The sequence below is a fragment of the Ammospiza caudacuta genome, chromosome 2 (assembly GCF_027887145.1).
Source record: "Ammospiza caudacuta isolate bAmmCau1 chromosome 2, bAmmCau1.pri, whole genome shotgun sequence".
In the NCBI taxonomy this organism is placed as follows: domain Eukaryota; kingdom Metazoa; phylum Chordata; class Aves; order Passeriformes; family Passerellidae; genus Ammospiza; species Ammospiza caudacuta.
This window is the reverse complement of record NC_080594.1, coordinates 114,047,225-114,069,218: the sequence shown is the minus strand read 5'-3', so window position 1 is coordinate 114,069,218 and position 21,994 is coordinate 114,047,225. Positions and strand designations below refer to the sequence as shown.

At 37.9% G+C, this 21,994-nt stretch overlaps 1 protein-coding gene across 6 annotated transcripts in view; it reads left to right on the top strand.

Annotated features, from left to right (window-relative positions):
- The window catches only part of CASK (calcium/calmodulin dependent serine protein kinase), a 185,224-nt gene that overhangs the window by 28,853 nt on the left and 134,377 nt on the right, over positions 1 to 21,994 (top strand). For all 6 annotated transcript variants that reach the window (XM_058800525.1, XM_058800521.1, XM_058800524.1 and 3 more), the window contains exon 2: positions 20,261 to 20,373. In XM_058800525.1, the coding sequence (XP_058656508.1) occupies positions 20,261 to 20,373 (113 nt within the window). The remainder of the gene's footprint in view (positions 1 to 20,260; positions 20,374 to 21,994) is intronic.

Below are 21,994 nucleotides of genomic sequence, written 5' to 3'. Positions count from 1 at the left end.
GACACAGCCAGGACAGCTGACCCATGGATATCCCAGACCATATAAAGTGCTCAGTGTACAAACTAAAGGGAGGAAGATGGCAGGAGGCTGCTGCTCAGGCTGCTGATGTCAGCCAGCAGGTGGGGAGCAATTGCATTGTGCATCACTTGCTTGGCTTGTAATAATAATAAATAATTATTATAATGATTATTATAATGATTATTAATACTAATTTCTCCTTTTGCTTCTGTCCTATTCAGCTGTGTTTGTCTCAACCCACAACTTTCCTTTTTCCTCTCCCCCATCCTGCTGGGGATGGGGAGTGAGTGAGTGCCTGTGTTTGCTCCTTGCTGGGTTAACCTGATGCCCTGTGAAGGCTGACTTAGGACAGAGACTAGATGGAGCTAAAGAATAAAGCAGGGATTTATTAAAAGGCCTCAGTGGATCCACCTTGGGCAGCACAAGAGCCCAGCCAGGGCTGCACCCAAGATGGTCACAAAATGGACAACCAGTCACGGGGTCTCACACTTATATAAAATGTTGTCCATTTGCATATTGGAGTTCATAGTCCAATTACAGATTTAGATTATGAAGTTCTATCCTTCTTGTTTTTCTCTCTTCAGTCCATGTTGTTTATGCTCTTGGGCCTGAGATTTGGATCATTTGTCCTTGGTCCCCAGCTACAGAAGGAATTGTTTTGTCTCCCTGGTCTGTGCAGAGAGCTCACCATCCCCTCATATGAAGCTCAGAAATACACACTAAAACAGCACAGAATATGAAAAACATAAAAGCTAAAACCTGAGGCATCAAACCCACAACAGTTACCAACATAGTGCCATTATTAACTAGTACTGAGAATATGAGCCAGTGAAAGTAATTTTCTTAATATATCTGTATTTTATACTCATGCAGTGAATGTGGCTAAATTTCATACAAATTGCATGAATCTTGCCCTCCAGATGCTCCAGCTGGATATTATGATTTAGGACATATACCTGTGATCCTAAAAAAAGCCTGGAAATAAGTTCAGATAATACTGGAAATGTGAAAAGGAGTGTAACTGTTTCTGCCCATAGATTACATGGTGTGTCTCCCCATAGAGTGTTTTTAGAAGATTGCTGCCAAAGCATTGAAATGTTGAAGTTAATTTAGCATTCAGATTGTGAATTCAGAAAAGAAAAAAGGAAAAGCAAGAGATTAATTATGCAATGTAAATTTGAAAAAGAGCAAATTGAACTCTTCAGTCACTTCTTAATATTAATTCTTCAAAGGGAAACAATTAGATTTTTAATAGGTGTTATAATTTTGCATTTATCTGATATTTTTTCTTTTTAGTTACTGTTTCTTCCAGATGTCTGCCTAAGAGTGGTATGACTTAATGTTTCCAAGTCACATCACGGTTTCTTAATGCTGTTTGAGAGGAGGATGGATATTAACATGAGATTTTAACAGAACTGTGTAAACTATGTGACACTTCTGGCCTTTCTCAAAGCATCTTTAAACACTCCAAAGTTTACCCATCTAGTTCTTGAAAATGAGCCTATCTTTCCCCAAGAACAAATGTGCAAAAAAGATGTAACAGTGTTAATCCCTTTGTGTTTGCAGTTTAGGCTGTTTTGAAGTGATGTATTTTTCTCTGTTGCCAATATAAGATTTAGATTTCTTTTTAACAGAGAAATATTGTTTAAAATCAGTAGACCTGCAGTGTGTCTCCATTGCTGTTTCTTCTTTTTTTCTCAGTTCACAAGTGCTCTTTTGAATTAATTCTCTTGACCATCCAACCTTAATGTGTTTTTTGGTTTGTGACAATGCAGATGTTGGTTGTGGTGTGTGTCAAGACTCACACAAACCTGATGGAGTGACATCAACACAGATGTGAAGAGACAATTTAATGTGTCCTGTTAGCAGAACAAAACATTGTGGTTTAGTGCACTGTGCATTCTCTTGTATAAATATTGTGACATTACTGGAGAGCTGGAGAAGGGGAGGCTCAGGAAGGATCTCACTGATGTACAAATATCTGAACAGAGGGTTCAAACAGGGCAAAGCCAGAGGCACAAGCTTGAGCACCAGGAAACACTTTTCAACTGTGAGGGCTCCCAAGCCCTGGCACATCCTGCCAAGGGAGATTCTGGATTGTTGGAGATACTCAGAAGTCACCTGGACATGATCCTGGGCAGGACCATGGCTCTAGGAGGCCCTGCTGGAGAAGAGGCTTGGACCAAATGGCTGCCAGAGGTTCTTTCCCACCTGAGAAATGCACTTTACAGTTAAAAAACAAATATGGAAGCAAATGTGGAAAATGCAGATGGTCCAAAGTCTGTGGGAAATAGCACTGGATTGCTTTAAATAGTTGGTTCTGTTCTAAAAGACGGGGTTTGTGCACATAATTTAGGAATTTGTTTATATGTACATATTGGAAAGTCTGCCAAGTAGTGCTCACTTAAAATTATTTTCTATTTGGCTTGTGACTTGGGAGATTTTTTCAGGCAGGTGTTATGCCTAAAATAACTTCTGAACTTGCATAATTACAGAAGTGCAGTGTGGGTTATCTAATGGATAGTGAAATAAGTGTTTTGGAGAGCTGCTTTTTAGTGGTCATCTATTTGTATACTAAATCATTAAAATTTCAGGATTTTTAATAGCTGTAGGAAGAGCAAAATGGTTTTGTTTCAGCATTTTGTATCCTGTGATTCTCACCTCATTGAGATGTGGTTTTGAAAGATAGGTTAACTATTTGAATCTAAACTTTAGGCATAAGGGAATTAGCTTTTGATAGAAACGTCATGGGATGGGAATTTTGCTTTCATATGAGCAAGATCTTAGCTTTTTTTAATAATTAAGCTTCTGGCTGGAATAATCTTGGTGTAATTTGAATTAGTGTAAAATAGAAGAGTATCAATATCAAAGAGAAGCCAAACCTGTTTTGTAAATAAAATTTTTCAAATATTTTTGAGACCTGTCTGATTCTGCTAACAATCTTTTGTCCTTCAACACTGGCAAGCACTCAAGTTACACTCTCCTTTCCTTATTCCAAGCTGATGGCAGTAACATGTTTCTGAAGGAGATGATCCTTTTCAGGGACCAGAATAGAACTGAAAACCAACCCACAAATACCCAGTTCTTTGTGATGGTTTTGTTTTTTACTGGGTCCCTTTCTTACCTGTCTCACCCCTGTCTCACCCCTTTGCCCAGGAGGAGCCTGGCAGAAGGGGAAGGACAGGATTCCTCATTTGCCATTACCTATATAATAGTTCTTCCTGAAGCACCCACCCAGCCGTAGTCCAGGTGGCAGCTGGAGTCACTTTTGGCATTTCCCCAACTTTTCAGCTTTTGTAAAATGTCCAGAGGTGCAGCAGAGCACAGCAAAAGAGTCATTGAAGTCTGGCCAAAATAATCTGCTTGTGTGTAAAGTAGGCACATAAGAGTGGAAAGCTCTCTGCTTGTGCTGGAAATTCATGTTCAGTAATAGAGTTTTTTATTGGTGGTATTTGGTTTTGACCCAAAACAGTGCCTAAATTGCATTTAAATTACTCTAAGGCATGTACAAAAATGTTTATACTCTCTTTTTTTAGTAAATGTGTGTTCTGTTTGTTATTTTAATGCATTAAGGACAGCTGCTCCTGCAGTCTGTCCAATGCTCAACCTGCTCTCTGGGTGTTCCTGGGAAGGAAGGCTGCTAGGAAGGCAGCCAGCCTTGAAAGACTTCTGTTCAGAAGCAGTGTGAAAGGTTTTGTAGCTTTGTTTTGTGCATTTGACTTTGTCATTCAGCCACAGCTGTAACATTCAGGCACTTTGGTGTGGCCTGTGTTGATCTTAAGGTGCAAAGAAAGATGCTCTGTGCGAGGCAGAGAGAGCTTAAAATGGAAAACAATGCATTTCCACGAACTGCAGTTGATAACCTGTGACTAATTCAGATTTTTTTAGTGTTTAGCTTTTAAGGATAACTTTTTAATTGTGTTACAAATACAACAGAAAAAAAACATGTACTGAAACTGTAGCTCTTGCATATAGGAAGTGCCTCCATTAGTGAGATGTCCTTAGTCAACTACTGAAGATTTCAAGAAAATATAGGAGTTTTGAGTGCTGCAGGGAGGCAACCAAAGAACTGTCGAATTAAGCTTCATGACCATGGAGGAGAGAAGAATTTTAGGAGCTTACTACAAAGTTCTGATATGAAGGAAGTGAGAGCAGGTTCTCATCTGTTGCTGTGTTGGCAGCTCTGGTTGTTTTCATAACTTTCAATATGACTTTTGGCAAACAGCAGAAGACTAAAATGCTCTGAAAAAAGGAGTCCCATCCATTTGTGTTTTCTCTGTTGGTAAATTTGTGATATCTGTATTTCTTCTAGTGTACACGAATGCACAGAGGTACCTTTTTCTTGGTTGGTATCACAGGACTTGAATTCCAAATGAAAAACTTCATAAACTGCTTTTTTCTTCTCCCAAACTGGCCTTATCTGCCCTCAGTAGAGCAGTTGGAAACTTTAATTTAGGCAGGCTGTGAAGTGGCTTTTAAGATCTTTGCAGTTTTTTTCGAGAAATTTTTAAAAAGTAGGGAAGGGCTCTCCTATGTCATTTGGGTGGATGGCAAGATCCTGTGGCTCTGCATTTCACTCACAGCTCCTGAAGAGCTGAGAGGTGAAGGAGAGATGTCCCCTGTAATTTCCTTCTGTAGCTGGAACCAGGGGTTTAGCCAGGGAGAGGGGATGTGAGTACCAGATACCATTGCATACCTGCAGTGAGCTCCTGTGAATATCTGTGCTTATCAATGGGGAAACATAACCAGTTTTCAAAGCCTTTGGCACAACTTTTTTTTAAGAACTTTGGAAATGAGAATTTGTGGTGCTCAGATAATTTGTTGTTGTTAAATTATGCCTGTGGATTTAAGTAACTTAACTGTTGCAAATAGTCTGTATTCTAAATGGATCCTTCTGTTTCACTTCTGCTTCTGTAGAGAAATTTTCTTTTGATTCAGGGCCTGTTGTTCCCAGATAAAGATCTGATGCACAACATAAAAATATTGATTAAAATGTTTGTGTAGGGCTGTCTGTTGTTAGATTGTGATCTGAAGCTAAACCTTTGTCAATAGATGGGAAAGATTGATAGGCAGACAGAGAAGATGGGACATAACTGTGCATTCTAACCAAAAATCCAGATCTGTGCTGGACTAAAGAAACTCTTTATTATAAATCATGAATATAAACTTCACAAAATTGGCATGGGCTCCTTGTGTTGCTTTTTAGCTTGCAATTTGCAGTAGTGGAGCTTTCCATGTGCTAAATAGTGATTTCTGCAAATTACACGTCAGTAATTATTAGGAAGAATGGTGGATTTCAGCAGTGCACTGAGTTTACACTTTCATTGGGATTTGACTTCTTTAACTTTCCTGAAGAAACAACAAAAGTCTGTCCTTGTTTTTCTCTTTGCACTAATGTGCAGATTTTAGCTAATGGGCAAAGAGAACACAGAGTGCCAATGAAAGAGCTTTTAGCAGCTGACAAGAGATATCAAAGTCAGTCCTGCTGAATTGGGTTTTTGCTGTTCTGAGAAGTTAAATCTTGATGTGCTTCAGACATGAGCACTTCTCTGTCTTTTAGTCAGCTGAAGTGTATCACTGCTGAATTTTGCTCAGCTCTGATTTTTACAGGAAGGCTCAATTTGCTGATTGATCAGCACTGCATTGTTGATAAAGGCTTTCAAACACTATCACATTTAATATAACTTAAATTACTGAGGTTTTTTTCATGGTTGACCCATTGTGTGAGATGTTTTTGTGCTGGTGTGCTATAATAATTAAAATATCTAAGGTAGGGGAAATTGATACCTCAGATGTGCATTTTATGCAAGAGTAAATGAAACTGAAAACATGTTTATATCAGCCTTTTTTGTTTGTGGTTTTTTTTTTTTTTTTTTTTTTTTGTTCAGAAGGCAATAACTTGGTCCGGTATCTTGTATGCTTGGTCTTTGAAGAAAAGGAACTTCAGTAAAATTAAAATACAGAAGAATGATCTGAGCTACTTAATGACGGCCCGGATGCACTTAATTTTCAGAGAAGAAAAGCAGATTTTAAATTGATTGCAAGAGATTTGACAGGAACATGTATTTGAATTGCTTTGCTATACCACATTTTAATTATGTGTGCATATATGGGGGGAGGTTTGGGGTGTGAATATATGCATCACATGTATTTATGCCAATATACATTACAAAAAATGTACTCATTCAACTCTTGGAGAGGCTAAATCTGGCTTGGAAAGGCTAAATCTTTCAATCTCCTTGAAATTGCTGTTGTTTTGAATGAGTTTTGAATATTAGAGCAGTTTTACCAGGGAATTTAGTATAGGAATTTCTCATGGTGTGCAGGAACTGCTGCTTTAAATATCTTGCAATGTGTTCATTTTTGTTAGAAACTTATTTTAGTGCTATTAACCAATAAAGTTTCACCCTTCAGGAGATTGCTGGGGTTCCAGCGAAGCCATCACTTGTTGGAGGAGTTTATTTGGGGAGAGCTCACCTGCAGTGCTGCTTCCAGCTCCGGGTCCCCAGCGTGGGGAGGATTTGGGGCTGATGGACGAGGGGACACCAGGATAACCAGAGGGCTGGGTCACCTCTGCTGCCAAGAGATTTGAGGGTGTTCATCCTGGAAAAGGCACCAGAGCGAACTTATTGTGGCCTTTCAGTGCTTCAGAGGGGACTGCAAGATGTAGGGAAACTTTTTATTGGCTTATGGTGACAAATGTGTGCAGCAGTTTTAAACTGAAATAGAGTAGGTTGGACATAAGTTTGGACATTGTTTGCAGTGAGGGTGGTGAGACATTATGCTTTGGTCCTTATTTCCCTCTCAGTCCCAAAACACAGCCCCATATTAGCTGCTATGAAGAAAATTAACTCTCCCCAGCCCATAAAAGGACAAAAGTGTAGAGTGCTCATTTTCCAGGGTGATTATACTGTTGGCACAGCTGCTTTGCCCTGGTTTTGTGGAACCTGACCCTTCCTAACAAGCTTGAGCTGTCAAAGTTGATCTTGTGCTCCTAAAAGCCAAATAAAGCTTTGCTGACAACTTCACCTGCATAAACAGCTGCCCAGTTATTGACTCAAGCAGTGCTGGATGGGTGTTGGAAGGGACTAACAATCATCATAAGCTTTCTTGAAAGTTTTGGAGGTTGGCTGTGGTCGGGTTTTGGTTTTCACTTTCACGTGCATCTCACAAAGTACTGAGTGTTGGGTATTTATATTTTCACATCTTTGCAAGCAGTGTTGTGTAGTTATTTGAGAAGCATGCCAATAGGGAGTTGTGTTCTGTGGTTGAGTAATGCTGTGTATTCTCTGCAGTCTATAGCACTTGTCTTTTTTTTTTTTCCCCTCTTCAAATTGTTTTGACTAGAGAAGCATAATAAAGAAAATATAGTATGATAATTTGATTTCTTAGTCCCATTTCCCTCTCCCCCGTCTTCAACTGCCAGCGCATTTCTCCTCATTCACTTTTCCTAAATGTTGCCTTTCTTAGCAGTTAACTTCTGGTTCTGTTTTGTGTAGCCTTCAATTCATCTAAAAATATGGTTAGGCTTGAATTTTCAATGCAATTTCTAGTGTAAAACAGCAGGCTGCTATGGTAGGGCTCCATAGTGTAGGTATATACTATTAGTCCAAAAGCAATTGGCACTTCTAAATCCTGGTTTTATTCACATTTGTAACCCTATTTTTTTTGTTACTTGGGCTTCTTCATAGCTTCAAGAATACACCATCATTCAAACCAGAGGAGCAGTTGAATTCTCTGGTTTTGCCTTTTTGCAGCCAGGGAGGTTGGTGTGGAGATGTGCTTATTTCTCATGTGTGTGTAGCCTGGAACAAAGCTGGAAGCTGCATTTCTGCTGCTGGGCTCCTTTGCATTGACAGCAGCACCAGCTGCTTGTGGCAGCCAAGTCAGCAATGCTTGGGAATGTCTCAAATAGGCTGCAGAAAGTTTCTTACTGATCAGTCTCCTAATTCTTCTTCAGGACTTCTACCAGTGTCACTGGATATTTTAAATTTTGTTTTATTTTAAGAGCATCGGTGCACAGGTGGTTTGGTGCTTTGAGACACCAAACCAAATTCTAATTTAGGAAAGGAATTTGATTCTATGGCCCAAATGAGGAACCACAGCATTTATCACTTCAGGTGAAATCACTTTTGGTTTGATTTGAATTTGAAGTGACATTACTGAAAGAATACTTCGACTTTCTGCTTTTTGGTGCGAGAACATAAGGAAACAAACTGAGATCTGCTCAGGGACCCAAGGTGTTTCTTGGCTGCTTCGTTTCACTGTTCAGTCCTTGAACATAAATAAAGGGCAGCTGGAACCTGGTGAAATGCTGATGCTGTTCCTGACCTGGACCATGGATTCAGTTTCCTATTTTTGTCAGTGTCCCAAAGGTCAAATAATCACTTGCAGGAGTCTGGGGTGTTTCAGCATGAGCACTTTATTTGGTCATGCGCTGATGGAGTCAATGCTCTGATTCCTGCTTTTTGTATTTCCAGGAGTAATTTGTTGTTTGGTCTTTTCTGAAAAGCAGTAGTAAAGGCCTTGTCCTCTCCTGGCTCCCTGTGCTTTCCTCACAGTGGTGCTGGCACAAACCTGAGTGCAGCTGTGCTCAGAGCTCACTGGGAAATTCATCCAGGCAGATTTCCCTTTTTGTAATGGACAAAAAAAGAGAGGAATATTTTATGTGGCTTTTAAATAAAGGCTTCGCTTAAACTAAATTAGTTTCAGTTAACAGTTCTGCTAAATGTTTAGCCATTAGAAAACATTGTGGGTTTTTTAATAAAGGAGTTGTGAAATGCTCATGTAATGCATTGTGCTGCATGTGTACTAATGATTGTCATGTAGGTGGTTATAGTTCACACAGGAGTAATTGTCCTGCAGTTAATATGACAGATTCTCTACAGATTCTCTTCATGATGGCAAGATTTTGCTAAGGACAGACCTTAAACTTTGCTTTGGCACATGGAGAGAAGACGTGAATTTAAAATTCATGAACGCTTGTTTTACAGGAAGCTGTTATTTTATGTTTAAATGCTTAGGGAAGGTATTTGTTACCATCCAGATGTTTAGTTAGGTAAATAGTTATTTTCAGTTTCAAAGTTTTTTCTAGTAGCTGCATTAGCTTTTCCCAAGAATTGTACAATCATGCAATAGTTTTAGCTTAATTTTTGAAGTTAGCAAGAGAGATAATATTTCCCAGAATCACAAAATATTCTGATTTTGAAGGGACCCCTACGCATCATAGAGTCCAACTCTAACTAAACCACTAAAATTAGCTTCTTTGGATGCAGGAAAAGGCTGAACTGAATACAGATGGTGTATAGACTAATATTTTTCTCATAGAGATTCCTAGACTGTTGAAATATAATATATTCTTAAAAGAAATTTATAATCTATACTTAAAAATTAGAAAAAAACCACCCCAAACTATAAAAAAATACTTTGACTTCAAACAGAAGTTTAAATGCATAAAATATTTAAAAATACAAGAAACTGCTGTTCAGAAACCCAACAGATCCAGGCAGAGAAAATAAATTTTCCTCATCTGTGACAGGTTTTTCATTTCAGTACACTGTTGAAAAGTTCAGACCTTAAGAGGTCACAATTCATTCATATCTCTCCTGCAAAGAGAATTCAGCAACCTTCTGTGAAACCGGAAAGGTTTTTCCCAATATTCAGCTGAATGTTCTTACTAAATCCCATAATCCTTCCATAATTTAAAATGTTATGAATGACCCTAAAGGCTGGTGATTTTAGTAGCAAATTCAATTTCTGAAATACTGGAAGTCTTCCAACGTTTTTTAAAGAAAACCTCAAGTATTTGTGCTTTCCATCACTTCATACACAATTTTGATGACAACTTATGAAATTTAATAGTTTTGAAACCTACAAGCCAGACTTTCTTTTCAGGATACTTTTCCTTTTCCTAGCACATGAATATCTTTGGCATTTCAGAGGCCACACTCCTGTAAGAAGTACAGGAAAGTCTGGATCAAGATGTTTCAGATAATTTGGCTTTACTGATCAGTGCTGCAATGGAAAACATCCTCACTTAGAAAATTGGCCTCAGTAATTTCTCTTTATTGCTTCTAAAGGGTCTTGTGAATTGGGATGCACATGGAAATATCCCTGAGCCTGGGATTGTTAGTGACAGCCAGACTGAACTGAGTTGTTGGGTTTGGTTTGCGTTTGTTGGCTTTTTATTTTTTAAATAAGAATTGATACTGAGCTACACAGAAAGCAATTTTGATTAAACTGACTATCAGAGTGAATTCTGTTTAGCTCTATGTGTGTGTTATAAAAATATTTTGTTTGACCATTACTGTTTTTCAGGTTTCAGACTTTACTATATTGTGGTAGCAGGTTAAATGGCAGTTTTGTTATTAGTCAAATACTGGGAACAGAGAGGCCCTTAAAAAAGTGCTGATTTTTTTGTATATAATACAATATAAAGGTTATACATCTGCAGTTTTGAGGAACTGTCATATGTTATCACAGGCATAATAGCAATATTTAAATTAGGTTATTTCCATTAAAAATGTTGAGTTTCTTCTCTGCTTCTGTGTTGGCCTCTGCAAATTAGATGTAGTTTTGTCCTTTTTAATGAACCTGTAAGAAGCTTCTGATTTTTTAAGGCAGTAGTTGGGCAGCTGAATTAGTGCTGGTGTATTTCAAGCAATAAAAAAACCACTTTTATGAATCAGATCTTCCAGTGCTTCTCTCTGACTTCCCTCTTGTACTTTGAGCTGCTGGCATTTTTTAAAACAAACAGAGGATGGCAATATGATAAATCTAAGTAGTCTGTATTGGATTAAAGAAGAAATTAACACAGGGCATTCAGAGAAGGAATAGTGTAAAAATGAAGGTTTTTCATTATCCAGTTTTGATTAGATATCTGTCAGGTTATTTTAAAATTTAAAAGTGCTAAATTGAACTGTGCTATTACAGTTTAAGTATCCTTCTTGCAAGGCAACATTTGAGGACAATGCAGAGGAGGACCTGGACACCATCCAGAAAGGACTTTAGTAGTGGAAATGATGAACTTCTAAAAGAGGACTCACCACTTGAGAATGGAAAAAGTGGTGACAGCCTGTGGGGTGGGCTGAGGCTGCTTGAGTGTCAGCAGCTCACAGAAGAACACAGCTATAGTAGCTGGCTCAGTGATCTGTGTGTCAACAAGGCAAGCACAGGACTGTGTACCAGGCACAATATTTCAGCAGAGAGGGAAATATTGTTGGCATTGTGCAAACTCTCGCTAAGACCTCATCTGGAGTTCTACTCACAGTTATGGTTACTTTTGTTAAGAAAAATTAGTAGTGCAGCAGGCACTAGGAAGAGATTCTGAAATGAGAGACCCTGACATTAAAAAAAAAAGTGTTTTGTTGGGGTTGCATTGATCTGTGAGAGAGAGTAGAGAAAACAGTATGTAAGCTCAGTTTTGTTAGCAGGACTGATAGATTTAAAGTGGATATTAGAAGTTATAAAGAAGTCTAAAATATAACCAGAATGCAAGGGGAGAGATGATATAGGGAGTGATTAATGCATCTGCATTCACCTGAGGGTGTAATTTCATGAAGGAGTTTTTGACAACAGTGGTGGCTGACATATTCCTGTTTTTATTACTCATCTTGCTGTGTGTGCTGCATGCAGTCAAAGGCAGTTGTGGCTGCAGCACAGCTAACAAACACAGTGGGGGCAGCTGTGTGTGGATTTACCCAAGGCTGCCAGATCAGTTCCTTTGCTCCTCTGCACGAGTGCAGGTGTGAAGGAGGGGTGCAGGTACCACGGGGGGCTGTGGGACCCTTGCAGGATCACTGGGGTCTGAGACAAGGCTCAGCTTTAGCAGCAGCAGTGCTGCTTTGTTAGGCCTTTGTTTGACCTCCTGTTCCTTCCTGGGTCTGACTGTCTGCACACGGCTCTTTGCACAGCTGTGCTTCAAGCCAAACCAAGCATCTGCCCTGACTGAAAAACAACACAGTAAAAAAAGGAAGAACTGGTTTGTTTGGGGTATTTTGAGTAGTTTTAGTTTCTCCTTTGATTTGGCCGAGTGTAGCCGTGCCCAGGCTGTTCTGGGATGGTGGGGCTGCTGGTTTGGCCAGTGCTCTGCTGAAGGAATCCTGGTGAGGCCACAGCCTGGGATGGATAGAACAAGGCTGTGCTACACAGGAATGGGGTAAAAAAGTTCTCTGAATGGAAAAACAGAAAAATAGTGATCATCATCTCCAGCTGATGAGCTGAGTCTAAAGGTGCTCTACAACATCTCTTCTTTTGAAGGCAAAGCTGTTATTTTTAATATATTCCCTTTTGTTCCTATAATTGAAGTGCTTTTTCTGACACATTCGTTCATTCTTGCTGCTTTTCTCCTCACTTTTGAATGATTTAATACCTAAAGTAGTTCTGCTTTTTTTTTTTTCTCTGTTTTCATTCACTTCCTCCTGTTCTTCTTTTTCTTCACAAGGAGGAGAAACAGGCAAAAACACTTGGTCATGTATTAAAGGAGTCTGTTAGAACAGCATCAGCTTTTCTGAACACTCTTGAGCTGATGCTTTTGATTCAGCTGCTGGCATCTTGTGAAGTGTTACAGGATGCTTGAGTGTAAAAATAAAATTTTGAGGATTTTGAGTCTATGCATTTATTTCAATATTCACAGTGGAAATATATCAGTGGACAAAGCTCTCCTTATTTCTCCCCTCTCCTGTTTAAGTACTAGAATCTGTGCTTTGGTTATCACTCTTCGCTGGCCCAAAATCACTTCTTGTGTGAGCTACAGATTCTCATCTACCTCAAGGTGAACCGGAGAGAAAGTTATATTTGTCATCAGTTTCTTGAGTTCTTTATTGCTGAGGGGACAGAATGTTTCATTTCAGCATAATGAACCAATTTTGATTCTTCTTTCATACCAAGAGTTAAAAAACTAGTCAAAAAAACCTTATTGCTAAGTTCCATTTTCTGAGATCCTGATAATTATTTATACCTCAGGGAAATGTCTCATCATTTACCTGTGTATGCTTATAGTACATACATGCCCAAAAATCATTTTTGTTCCTTCTTTCATCCACCTGGTAATGGGAATCAATCACTTCCTTGAAGATTAATTCTGGAATCATAGTTTTGGACCCATGTGCTGTTCTAGGAGAATGAAAAGAGTGTCCAGCGTGTAATCTTGCAGAAAAAAAAAAAAAGTAAATTAGCAGTGAATCATTGGAAACTACTCTCAAGGAGGAAATGAGCTGAAAAAAGAATCTGTGGAGCCAAGAGCCTGAACTCCTTAAGAAGTTCTACTTAGTAGCTACTTGAATTTGAGGTCTTGACCTTTGCTAGGAAATGACCTTTAATGAGTTGAAGAATAGCAAGGGAGGGTTTGAGGTTGGGCTCTTGAAGGGCTCTCCTGTGTGTGGAGCTGTTGTTTGTGTTTGGGGCAGTCCCCAGAGTGCAGTGCCAGCCCTGCCCTGGAGATGCTGTGCTGTCACCGCCTGGCTGTGCCTTGGGGCCCTGGGCAGACACCCAGCAGCTCCTCTTGGACCTTCCTCCACGAGGCCTTGACAAAATGCATCTCCTGTCTCTGTACCTGCCACAGCTGCAATTCTTTTAAGACCTTGAAACCTCTTATTAAAATATTTATTGAAAACAGATTTTGCTTGTCTCTGTGTTGGAGTAAATCATTATTTGGAAATGCTTGTTTTTGAAGAGGGAGATTGTTTGTTTTCTTAAAAAAACAAACCATGGATGTATCATTTTTGATAGCAACAAGTGCATGTTCTGATAAAATTTATTAAGCACATCACTTCAGAAGTACCCTCCAAAAGTACCCTTTTGTGACTCCATGAATGAAATAGGAGAATTGACAAGGGTAAGGTCAGTGTTAACAGGTAATTGTGAAATTCAGAAAATGAAGTATATGTAAACATAAAAATACTTTTTGAATCCCTTGTGTATGAAGAATGTTGCAGGTGCCTGGTGCTGAAATATTTATTTCTTGATAATAGAATAGCAAATTTAGTGAGCATCTTATCTCAATGTTCTTCCTCTTCCATCCCTTCAACATCCCAGTCAGTGTAAGAGTTGTTTACAAGCTATATATACGTTAAAGATATTTTTACATACCAGCATCTGTTTATAATGGATGCCTAATGGATGCCTAAGAGATTTAGTAGATATATAGAGTGACTGATAAAATGGTTGTGATTTTTTTGCTTGATAAGAAGAAAAATCAGACCACAAACTTCCCATTTTATTAGTAGAAGTGGCTGATCATTCATATGAGGATAGCTTATTCCCCTTTTAGCTTGGAGATATGAAAGACAGGACAACAGAAAAAAATCTCTTTTGGCCTGTATTTTGCTTTTATACTGTCAAAACCATGGAAACACAATTCTGAACTACTCCAGAAAATCTCTAAAATTGAAGGTAAATATTTTTTCAGTTTGCTGCATGAATTCCAAGCATACCCTAAGGTTTTCTGGGGGAGTATTTCCCTTTCACAAGCGCTGGAGTGCTGCTCCTTCTTTGGGTTTCTTGTGGATGGAAAGCAATGGTTAAGATTTGGTGTTAAATAATCTTTTTTTTTTTTCTCTTGGAATAACATTAAAGTATCTATGAATATTCATATTGGGGTGAGATCCAGTGAACTGCTGTCTTGTTCTTTGTTCTTTATAGGCTTCACCCTAAAGCTGAGTTTCAAAGATGTGAGCAGTTGAAAAGTAGAAATAGATAGAATGTGATAGAAATATTGCTGTCTGGGAACTCAGTTTTGTGGCTTGCACTGGGATATCTAATTTTCCAAAGTATCACATCTCCAACCCAAATGTTCCTCTGTGCCATAGTCATCCTAATGCATTCTTTTAAATTTTCCTTTGAGAATAAAACAAAAAGTGTCAACCCAGCATTGCCAGTGATGGCTTTCTAAATGTGGATGCCTTCTAATCTGAAGTGCTATTTCACAGAAAGGTTCAATCACTATTTTAAGCTGCAGTGCCATGTGTAAATGAGCTGATACAGCGACTAATTGGAGGTTTAATTAATTCTGGAAATACTTAATTTTCTAAAAATTTTCTAAAGAGGTCCAATAGAAGGCAAAGGGAAACTTAAAGAACAAATCTATGTTATAAATTTTGTAGATGAGTAAAGAAAGAAAAAGATTTGTCTCTTTAAATGTAGTAGCAAATTGTTTTCTTCCCAATAATTTTCATCAGTTTGAATACAATTGTTTTGAAAGTATTAACCACGTTAATACAAAGCAGTGTTTGCTGCTTAGGTAAGCAAATGTACAGCCTTTAAATAAAAAAGAAAAAATAATCTTGGTATAAATGTAATTTTTTTTATGTGTATACTGCAGTGGTATCTTATTCCAACAAACTGACAAAACCTTTTTTAGAAAACACTGATCTTGATCTAAACACTTGATCTAAAATATTGAATTAAGGTGACTTTAAGACCTGTGTTGCATGTTTCAAGTTCTTAACTATTAAATCTTGTTAAATAAAGGAGTCCTGGGCCTTTTTCTTGGGATCTTCTAAATGGAACATCATTTTAAAGGGAGGAGATATTGCTCATTATTTGGCAATATAATGAGCCAGGGGTTTTTTTTCTGTCAAAATGTTCAATTTATATTTCTTACCTTTTTTTTAACTTAATGAAAAATAATTAGAGAGCCAAAACGCCTTGTTCGATATTAAGTTCCTCAAAAAATCACTTGGAAGAGATGTTGAGCAAGTTCATGATGGTCTGAAATGATCTAAAATCTCAAATTTTGAGGCTCTGAAGCAAAAAGCTTCAGGAAATGTCTTTAGAGGAATTCCATTCCCACAGGTGGGCTCATGAGGGACATGGGGAGGCAACAGGCTGTGGAATATTCCAACCACAACCAGTTCTCCTTCTTGCAGAGCACCAGGGATTGAAGGAAAGGAGACAGGAGGCAGAACAGACAGATAAACTGACAAAATTTTAGTATTAAAAGATAGTGTGCAATATATTGGTTTATGATCATTGTCCTTGAAGTCCCAATGACACACAGAGTAAAAAAATTTAAAGTGAAGGAGATGATAAAAAAGGCTTTAATGTTATCAAAGTTTTAAGGTTTTATTCTTATTCAGGTGATGTATTCCTGAAGGAAAGAGTAATTAATAATTGATTTTCTTCAAGTTTGTGTCTACCTGATAGAAAATGAACTGCTCTGTAAAGTTACCATCAGAAGATAGTTTCAGTAGGGTTAAGGTTACATCAGGCCTGCTTTGCTAATTTGAAATTTTGGACTAATGAAAAGAGCTGAGCAGCCTCTTTAGCATTGCAATCCACATTTCTGGCCTGTATGTACTCACTAACCTCCTCAGTAATGTAACTCTTGATTTTCCATCTGCATAAGACAGAAAAACCCATCGTGCATCCCAGCTTCAGTTTAAGCTCATACATTTTGGATTTTGGCTTGCAGTGTAGGTGGCACTCCAGGTGTTCCAGGTGTTGGAGTGTGCTGCTGCCAACCTTGATAAAATATCAGTGAAGGAATCATCTGTCTTTAGTGCTTGCTTGCATGTTTTAAGGATCCTCATATTGGAGCTGCTGTAGTCCCTGGTGTGCCAGCTGTCTGCAGGGAAAGATTTTGTAAGCTCAGGTTGTGTCTGTTAAAGGTAGCACAGAGAGAAATGAAATATAAAGCACATGACAGGATTACAGTTTGTGTGACTTAGAAAATGAAGTCTTACACAACTCAACTCAGTTACTCCTAATAAATAAACAGTCTTATCTATCTCTGACAGCTTTGGTGATCTGTGTCTGGGATTACAGTTGTTCCTTCCCCAGTCTATGTCACCTCTGTACTTCAGATCTGTAAGATTTGAGCTGCAGGGTTGGCAAAATGAGCTTTGGAAATTGTCATTTAGCAAGGATGTGATACACATTCCCCATCTGCAGGCACAACTGTTGAGCAGGAGCAGCTCCTCATCTCAGCTGAGAGATGAATTGTGCTTCCTTTCCTCACTGCGTGGTTGCAGTGCTGAGACTCAGGGTGGCCTGAAAGATTTTTGTGTTGGGAAACAGGGATTCTGGTTTCCTGACTCAGGTTATACGGCATCACCGTGGGCTGTTAGAACTTCATTTGTAAACTTGCTGTGTGCCATTGCAGCTAGAGAGGAATAACTGCAACCATAATTTATTTAAAAGTTCCTTTGTGTTACTTGGCACATGGAAGTGATGGTGTCTGCTTAATTGATCAGGGCATGTCTCGTGAGTGATTTAAAATTACCTAAAATTGGACTGTACAAGCTTTTGTTGTGATGCTATTGTCATGGGATGCATTCATTTCATGTAGTGTCTTAACACTATTTTGAGGCTCTGTATAGCTTGAGTGTCAGAGAGAGAGTTTTGAAAAAGTTGCAAGTCTGAGGTTTGTAAATAGCTAAGTCTTTTTTCAGGTTGTGTTTTAAAGTACTTTTATTTCTATATGAAATTGCTGTATTGTTTCAATAGAATGAGTTAATTGTGGGTGTCACTGAATTCACACAATCATAAAATGGATTGGTTTGGAAGGGACTTTAAAGATCATTTGGTTCCAACCCCAATTTTTGTATTCTGTATTCTATTCTATAACAGCACATTTCATTAAGAGTCTTTGACATTCCTCAATCCAAGTAGAGAAGCTTCTGTCATAATTATAGTGTAGTTTCAATATGACCATAAATTTTGAGACTGTAGGGGTGTCTCTGTACCTTTTCTGTTACAGAACTGAATAAAATGCTCTAAATTTTTTGTCCCAGATTTAAAATGCAGGAAGGACATTGCTCAAGTCAGGATTTTAAAATGTTAATAGATAATGGAAGGAGAAATCAGGGCATGGTGGTACAAGATAAAGGTGGGTTGCACACAGATCTGATCCTCTCAGAACTGCAGTTTATTGGCTCCTTTTTGATTTATGATTCCTCCAGCTCTTTGCCTGCTCAAAGCACTTACACGCACTCTGGTGGCTGGGCAAGCTCTCCTGCCCAGGCTTGGCAAAACCAGGAGATAAAAAAGTAGCTCAGGCAACTGTGAGAATTTCTAATATTTGTAGAGTTTGGGTGAATTTACAGAATTTGGGTATATGCCTGCATAAGGATATGGTCTTGTGAGGTGTTTGCACTCCAGTGATCTACTCTCTATATCAGAGTAATGTTAAAAGCATTATTTCATGTATCCAGAAAGGCTTTGTGGGGTGGAAGAAACAATGGCAATGAAAAGAAAAAGCATCATTTTAATGACATATGTTTAGTTTCTAGTGATTTATGACAATTAGGAGTGAAAGGAGGTGTTGCCAGCATTATTCCAAAGCTGTGGTTTAGGTTTTTAAATATTTTAAGTTAACATAATCTAAATGTATTGATACTGTTTTAAAGCAATTTTACTTTGAATGCTAAAAGAGGAAGCAGGAACTTGGAATAAGAAGGTGACACTGATCTGTATAAAGTGGAACTTTTTAATAAAAAATCACTTTTTTGAAACATGGAGGGGGGATTCTTAGCCAATAGCTGTATCCTTCCAATGCCAAATGAAGTCAGTTGAATCTTTTCCATGTAATGATGAAAGTGGATTTCTATGCATCAGAGGCTTAATTGATCATAGTTTTAAAAATATCTGTGGTCATTTTTGGTAAAAGACCAAGTACTGAATAATAGTGGGGTGTGGATTCAGAAGAGAAAATAGTCATCAGTATGGGGGATTTCATCGTGTGTTTGGAGCAAGGAACGAAGAAAGAAAACAAACATGCATTTTCTTGAGTAACTTTGAGTACATCACGTGTCCATAGTTGTGCTAATAAATATTTTCCTTACTGTGAATATTTAGACTGGCATTCATTGACTACTTTTGGTATTCATGTTCTCTGTCAGAAAAAATCCTTTTTCAAGAAATCATTGCAAGTATGTTGAACATTGAAAGAGTACAAAACCTGGAGTTTAGCTCTGTGAGTACAGGTTTGGTAGTGTGATGGATTACACACTTCAGATCATCTGGTGTGTAAAGGAATACCAAAAGCCAGTTATTAAGGCTTGTAAGTGCCCTCAGAGGAACATTTCTGCCTCCACAGGGTACCCTTTATTTTGAGAATGGTGTTGCTTTGCAATCCCATTGCTCAGAAACATGTCAGCTAACTTCCAGTGTGTTGTTTGAATGGAAGAATTTTTCTTTCAAGCTGTATTAAAGCATTTATTTCACTCAGCAGGTGAATGTTCACTCAATAAACTCTGAACAAAGGCTCTTTCCATCCTCAATTTTTCCCTTACATCTTTTTGAGAAGACTTCAGAATGGATTTCTTTAGAACTCACATGTCTGTCATTACATAAGTAGCAGTAAAAGAGGATTGATTTGCCACAGCTAGTGCACTCCTGAAACAATCCTATGATGTTTTCATAACACATTTATATTTCACATTTGAAAGCTTGACATACCCTGTTTATCTGATTGTATTGGTTGTTATTAACATTGGACAGAAGATTCCATACTAGAAGTTAAGGCAACAAAAACTTAAATCACCTACTAAAAGGTGCTTCCAAAAATACACATTTGTGCTGATGGTTTTTAAAAGGTTGTCATTGTTCTAACTGATGTTTTGGCAAATGTAACTTCAATATCAAAAAATAACCACTCTTTTTTATTTGAGTGCAATAGTGACATTTCCCTGAAATAATTTTAATCTTTTAATTTCTAACTTGTGGGGTTCTCTAAGTGTCATAGATGAGGTTTTTTGGAATTTCAGAATATTGTAATGGAGTACATTGTGATGTACGAGATGCATCACAAGTTTGTATCTAGTGATGCCAAATTGAAATAAACCTAGTTTGTGTAAAACAGACAAACTGAAACAGCTCACAATTCTGTTAGTCTTGTTGTTGTCCATTATCCTTTCGGATTAGGACTGAAAGAAGAAATGGGTTTCTCACCTCTGGTTACCTCCCCATTTGGATTTTGCCTCTAAATAAGGTCCACTTAAATTTTAATAACGATGATGTCAGTTGCATATTACATAAAGTTTCTAAGAGTATAGCCTTTCTGAAGAGGCAGGGCAAGAGAAATGTCTTTAATACAGGAAAATACAGAACTCATGATGTTCTTCACACCAGTCAATGGTCAGAACCATTAATTTTACATTTAACAGGCAGCAAGGATGAGAGGTATATTCTGTGTAGATACTACACCTGAGTGCACAAATCAAAACCTTGTGGGGAAGCAGGGGAATTGTGGCTCAGTGAGGAGGAGGAGGATGGTTTTTCATGGCTGGTCTCTGTGTTGCAGGGGTCCCTTCAGCGTCGTGCGGCGATGCATCAACAGGGAGACGGGACAGCAGTTCGCTGTCAAGATCGTCGATGTAGCAAAATTCACTTCAAGTCCTGGATTAAGCACAGAAGGTAAGAATTAATAATTAAGCAAACTCCCAGCAGACAGATTTTTTTTTGATTTGTCAGCCTTTTCTATGTTTGCTCTCTTTATGATGCTTTCTGGTTTATGTTTTCTAGAAGTTTTAAAGCAAGGTTGTAGATCTCAAAATTAGCCTAGTGCTTGCATTTCTAATTATAAGTGTTTCTACATGTATTCAGTGGTGATCATAAATACTAGAAAGATAGTTAGGTCTAAGCCATTTCTATTTTTGTTTGGATTTTTTTGTCTTAATGCGAATTTTGTGAAGAAAAAAGGTAGTTCCGAGTCAAAAAAGCATACACAGGAAGTAAAGCAAGAACATGAGATTTGGTTATACTAGTTTTAGCAAGTAATTTGCTATAAATGGGTGAGGACTTGCTATTAAAGTGCAAATTATATAAAAATATATTTTTATGTAGTCAGGATCACAGGCATTGATGCAGAACTGCTACAGTGTAAACCCAAGGCTGTAATTCTCTAACATTTCCTGCTTTAGAGTAAAACAATCTATGTTGAATACTCAACTTGTGTGTGCATAAAGTTCTTCTTTTACCCTACAAGGAGGAGAGCATTGCCAGCTGAGTGATACTTGCTGAATTCTGCATGTCCTGTATATTTTTTTCTGGAGATAATATTCTTTTGTACAGTACTGTTTATGGGGGTTCCAGTGATGCCATCAAAATCCTTGTAAATCCTACTTCAGCAAAAAAGGATCAATTGATTTTGTTGGTGTTTATAACAAACAGTATCTTGAGCCTTAATGATTAGCTTGATTTACAAGATAAATCACAGGTCTTGCTTCAAATTTTACCAGGTATTTTCATTTAATCATGCCATTGTTGTTTCTTTTTTCTAGCCCTATAACAAAATATAAGCCACATTTTCCACAATATTCAACTTCTGATTAGCTCCATCATGGTTTTGGCAAGTTATACCAAAACCATGGCATTCTGAGCTATTGAATGTTTATTAAAATTATTTGATACCTTTTAAATAAATTGTGCCCAAATTCTTTTTCTTCTAAGCCTCATTTGAACTGCTGATGATATTACACATTTCTGCCTTTGGTGGAATATTACCCTTCTGGCTCCATGACAGTAAAATCCAAACTTTTGAGGCCTTGAAGAATTTCTGAAAGGGAAAAGTCATAGGCAAAAGAGAAGGGACTCATCAGAAGGAAGAGAAAAGCCAACAGTAAAAATAGACTAGCTGAAAAAAGGATAAATGTGGATGGTTTGCAATTTGTGCCTGGGTCTAAAGAATAGGCTTGGGACTTTATTAAGAAGTCTGGGGTTTTTCCAATTCCACTTTTGTTGTATTGTTGTCATTTTAATTCAAGGTAGCAGATCATTGAGGTACGATCACAAACGTTTTCTGGGTTTAGTGGTGCTTTGTTTTGTTTTGTGGTTTTGGGTTGTTGTTTGGGTTTCTTTGTTTTTGTTGCTTTGGGGTTGGTTCTTTAAAAGGTTTTGAGTTGTTATGCCTTAGATTTGTCATATTAAGATACAAAGACACATAAATGTCTGAGCATGGAACAAGTTCTTACCTCTACATAAGAATGTGAATTTTTCACAGACTCTTTCCATCTTCTGTATTTTTTGTTTTTCCTGT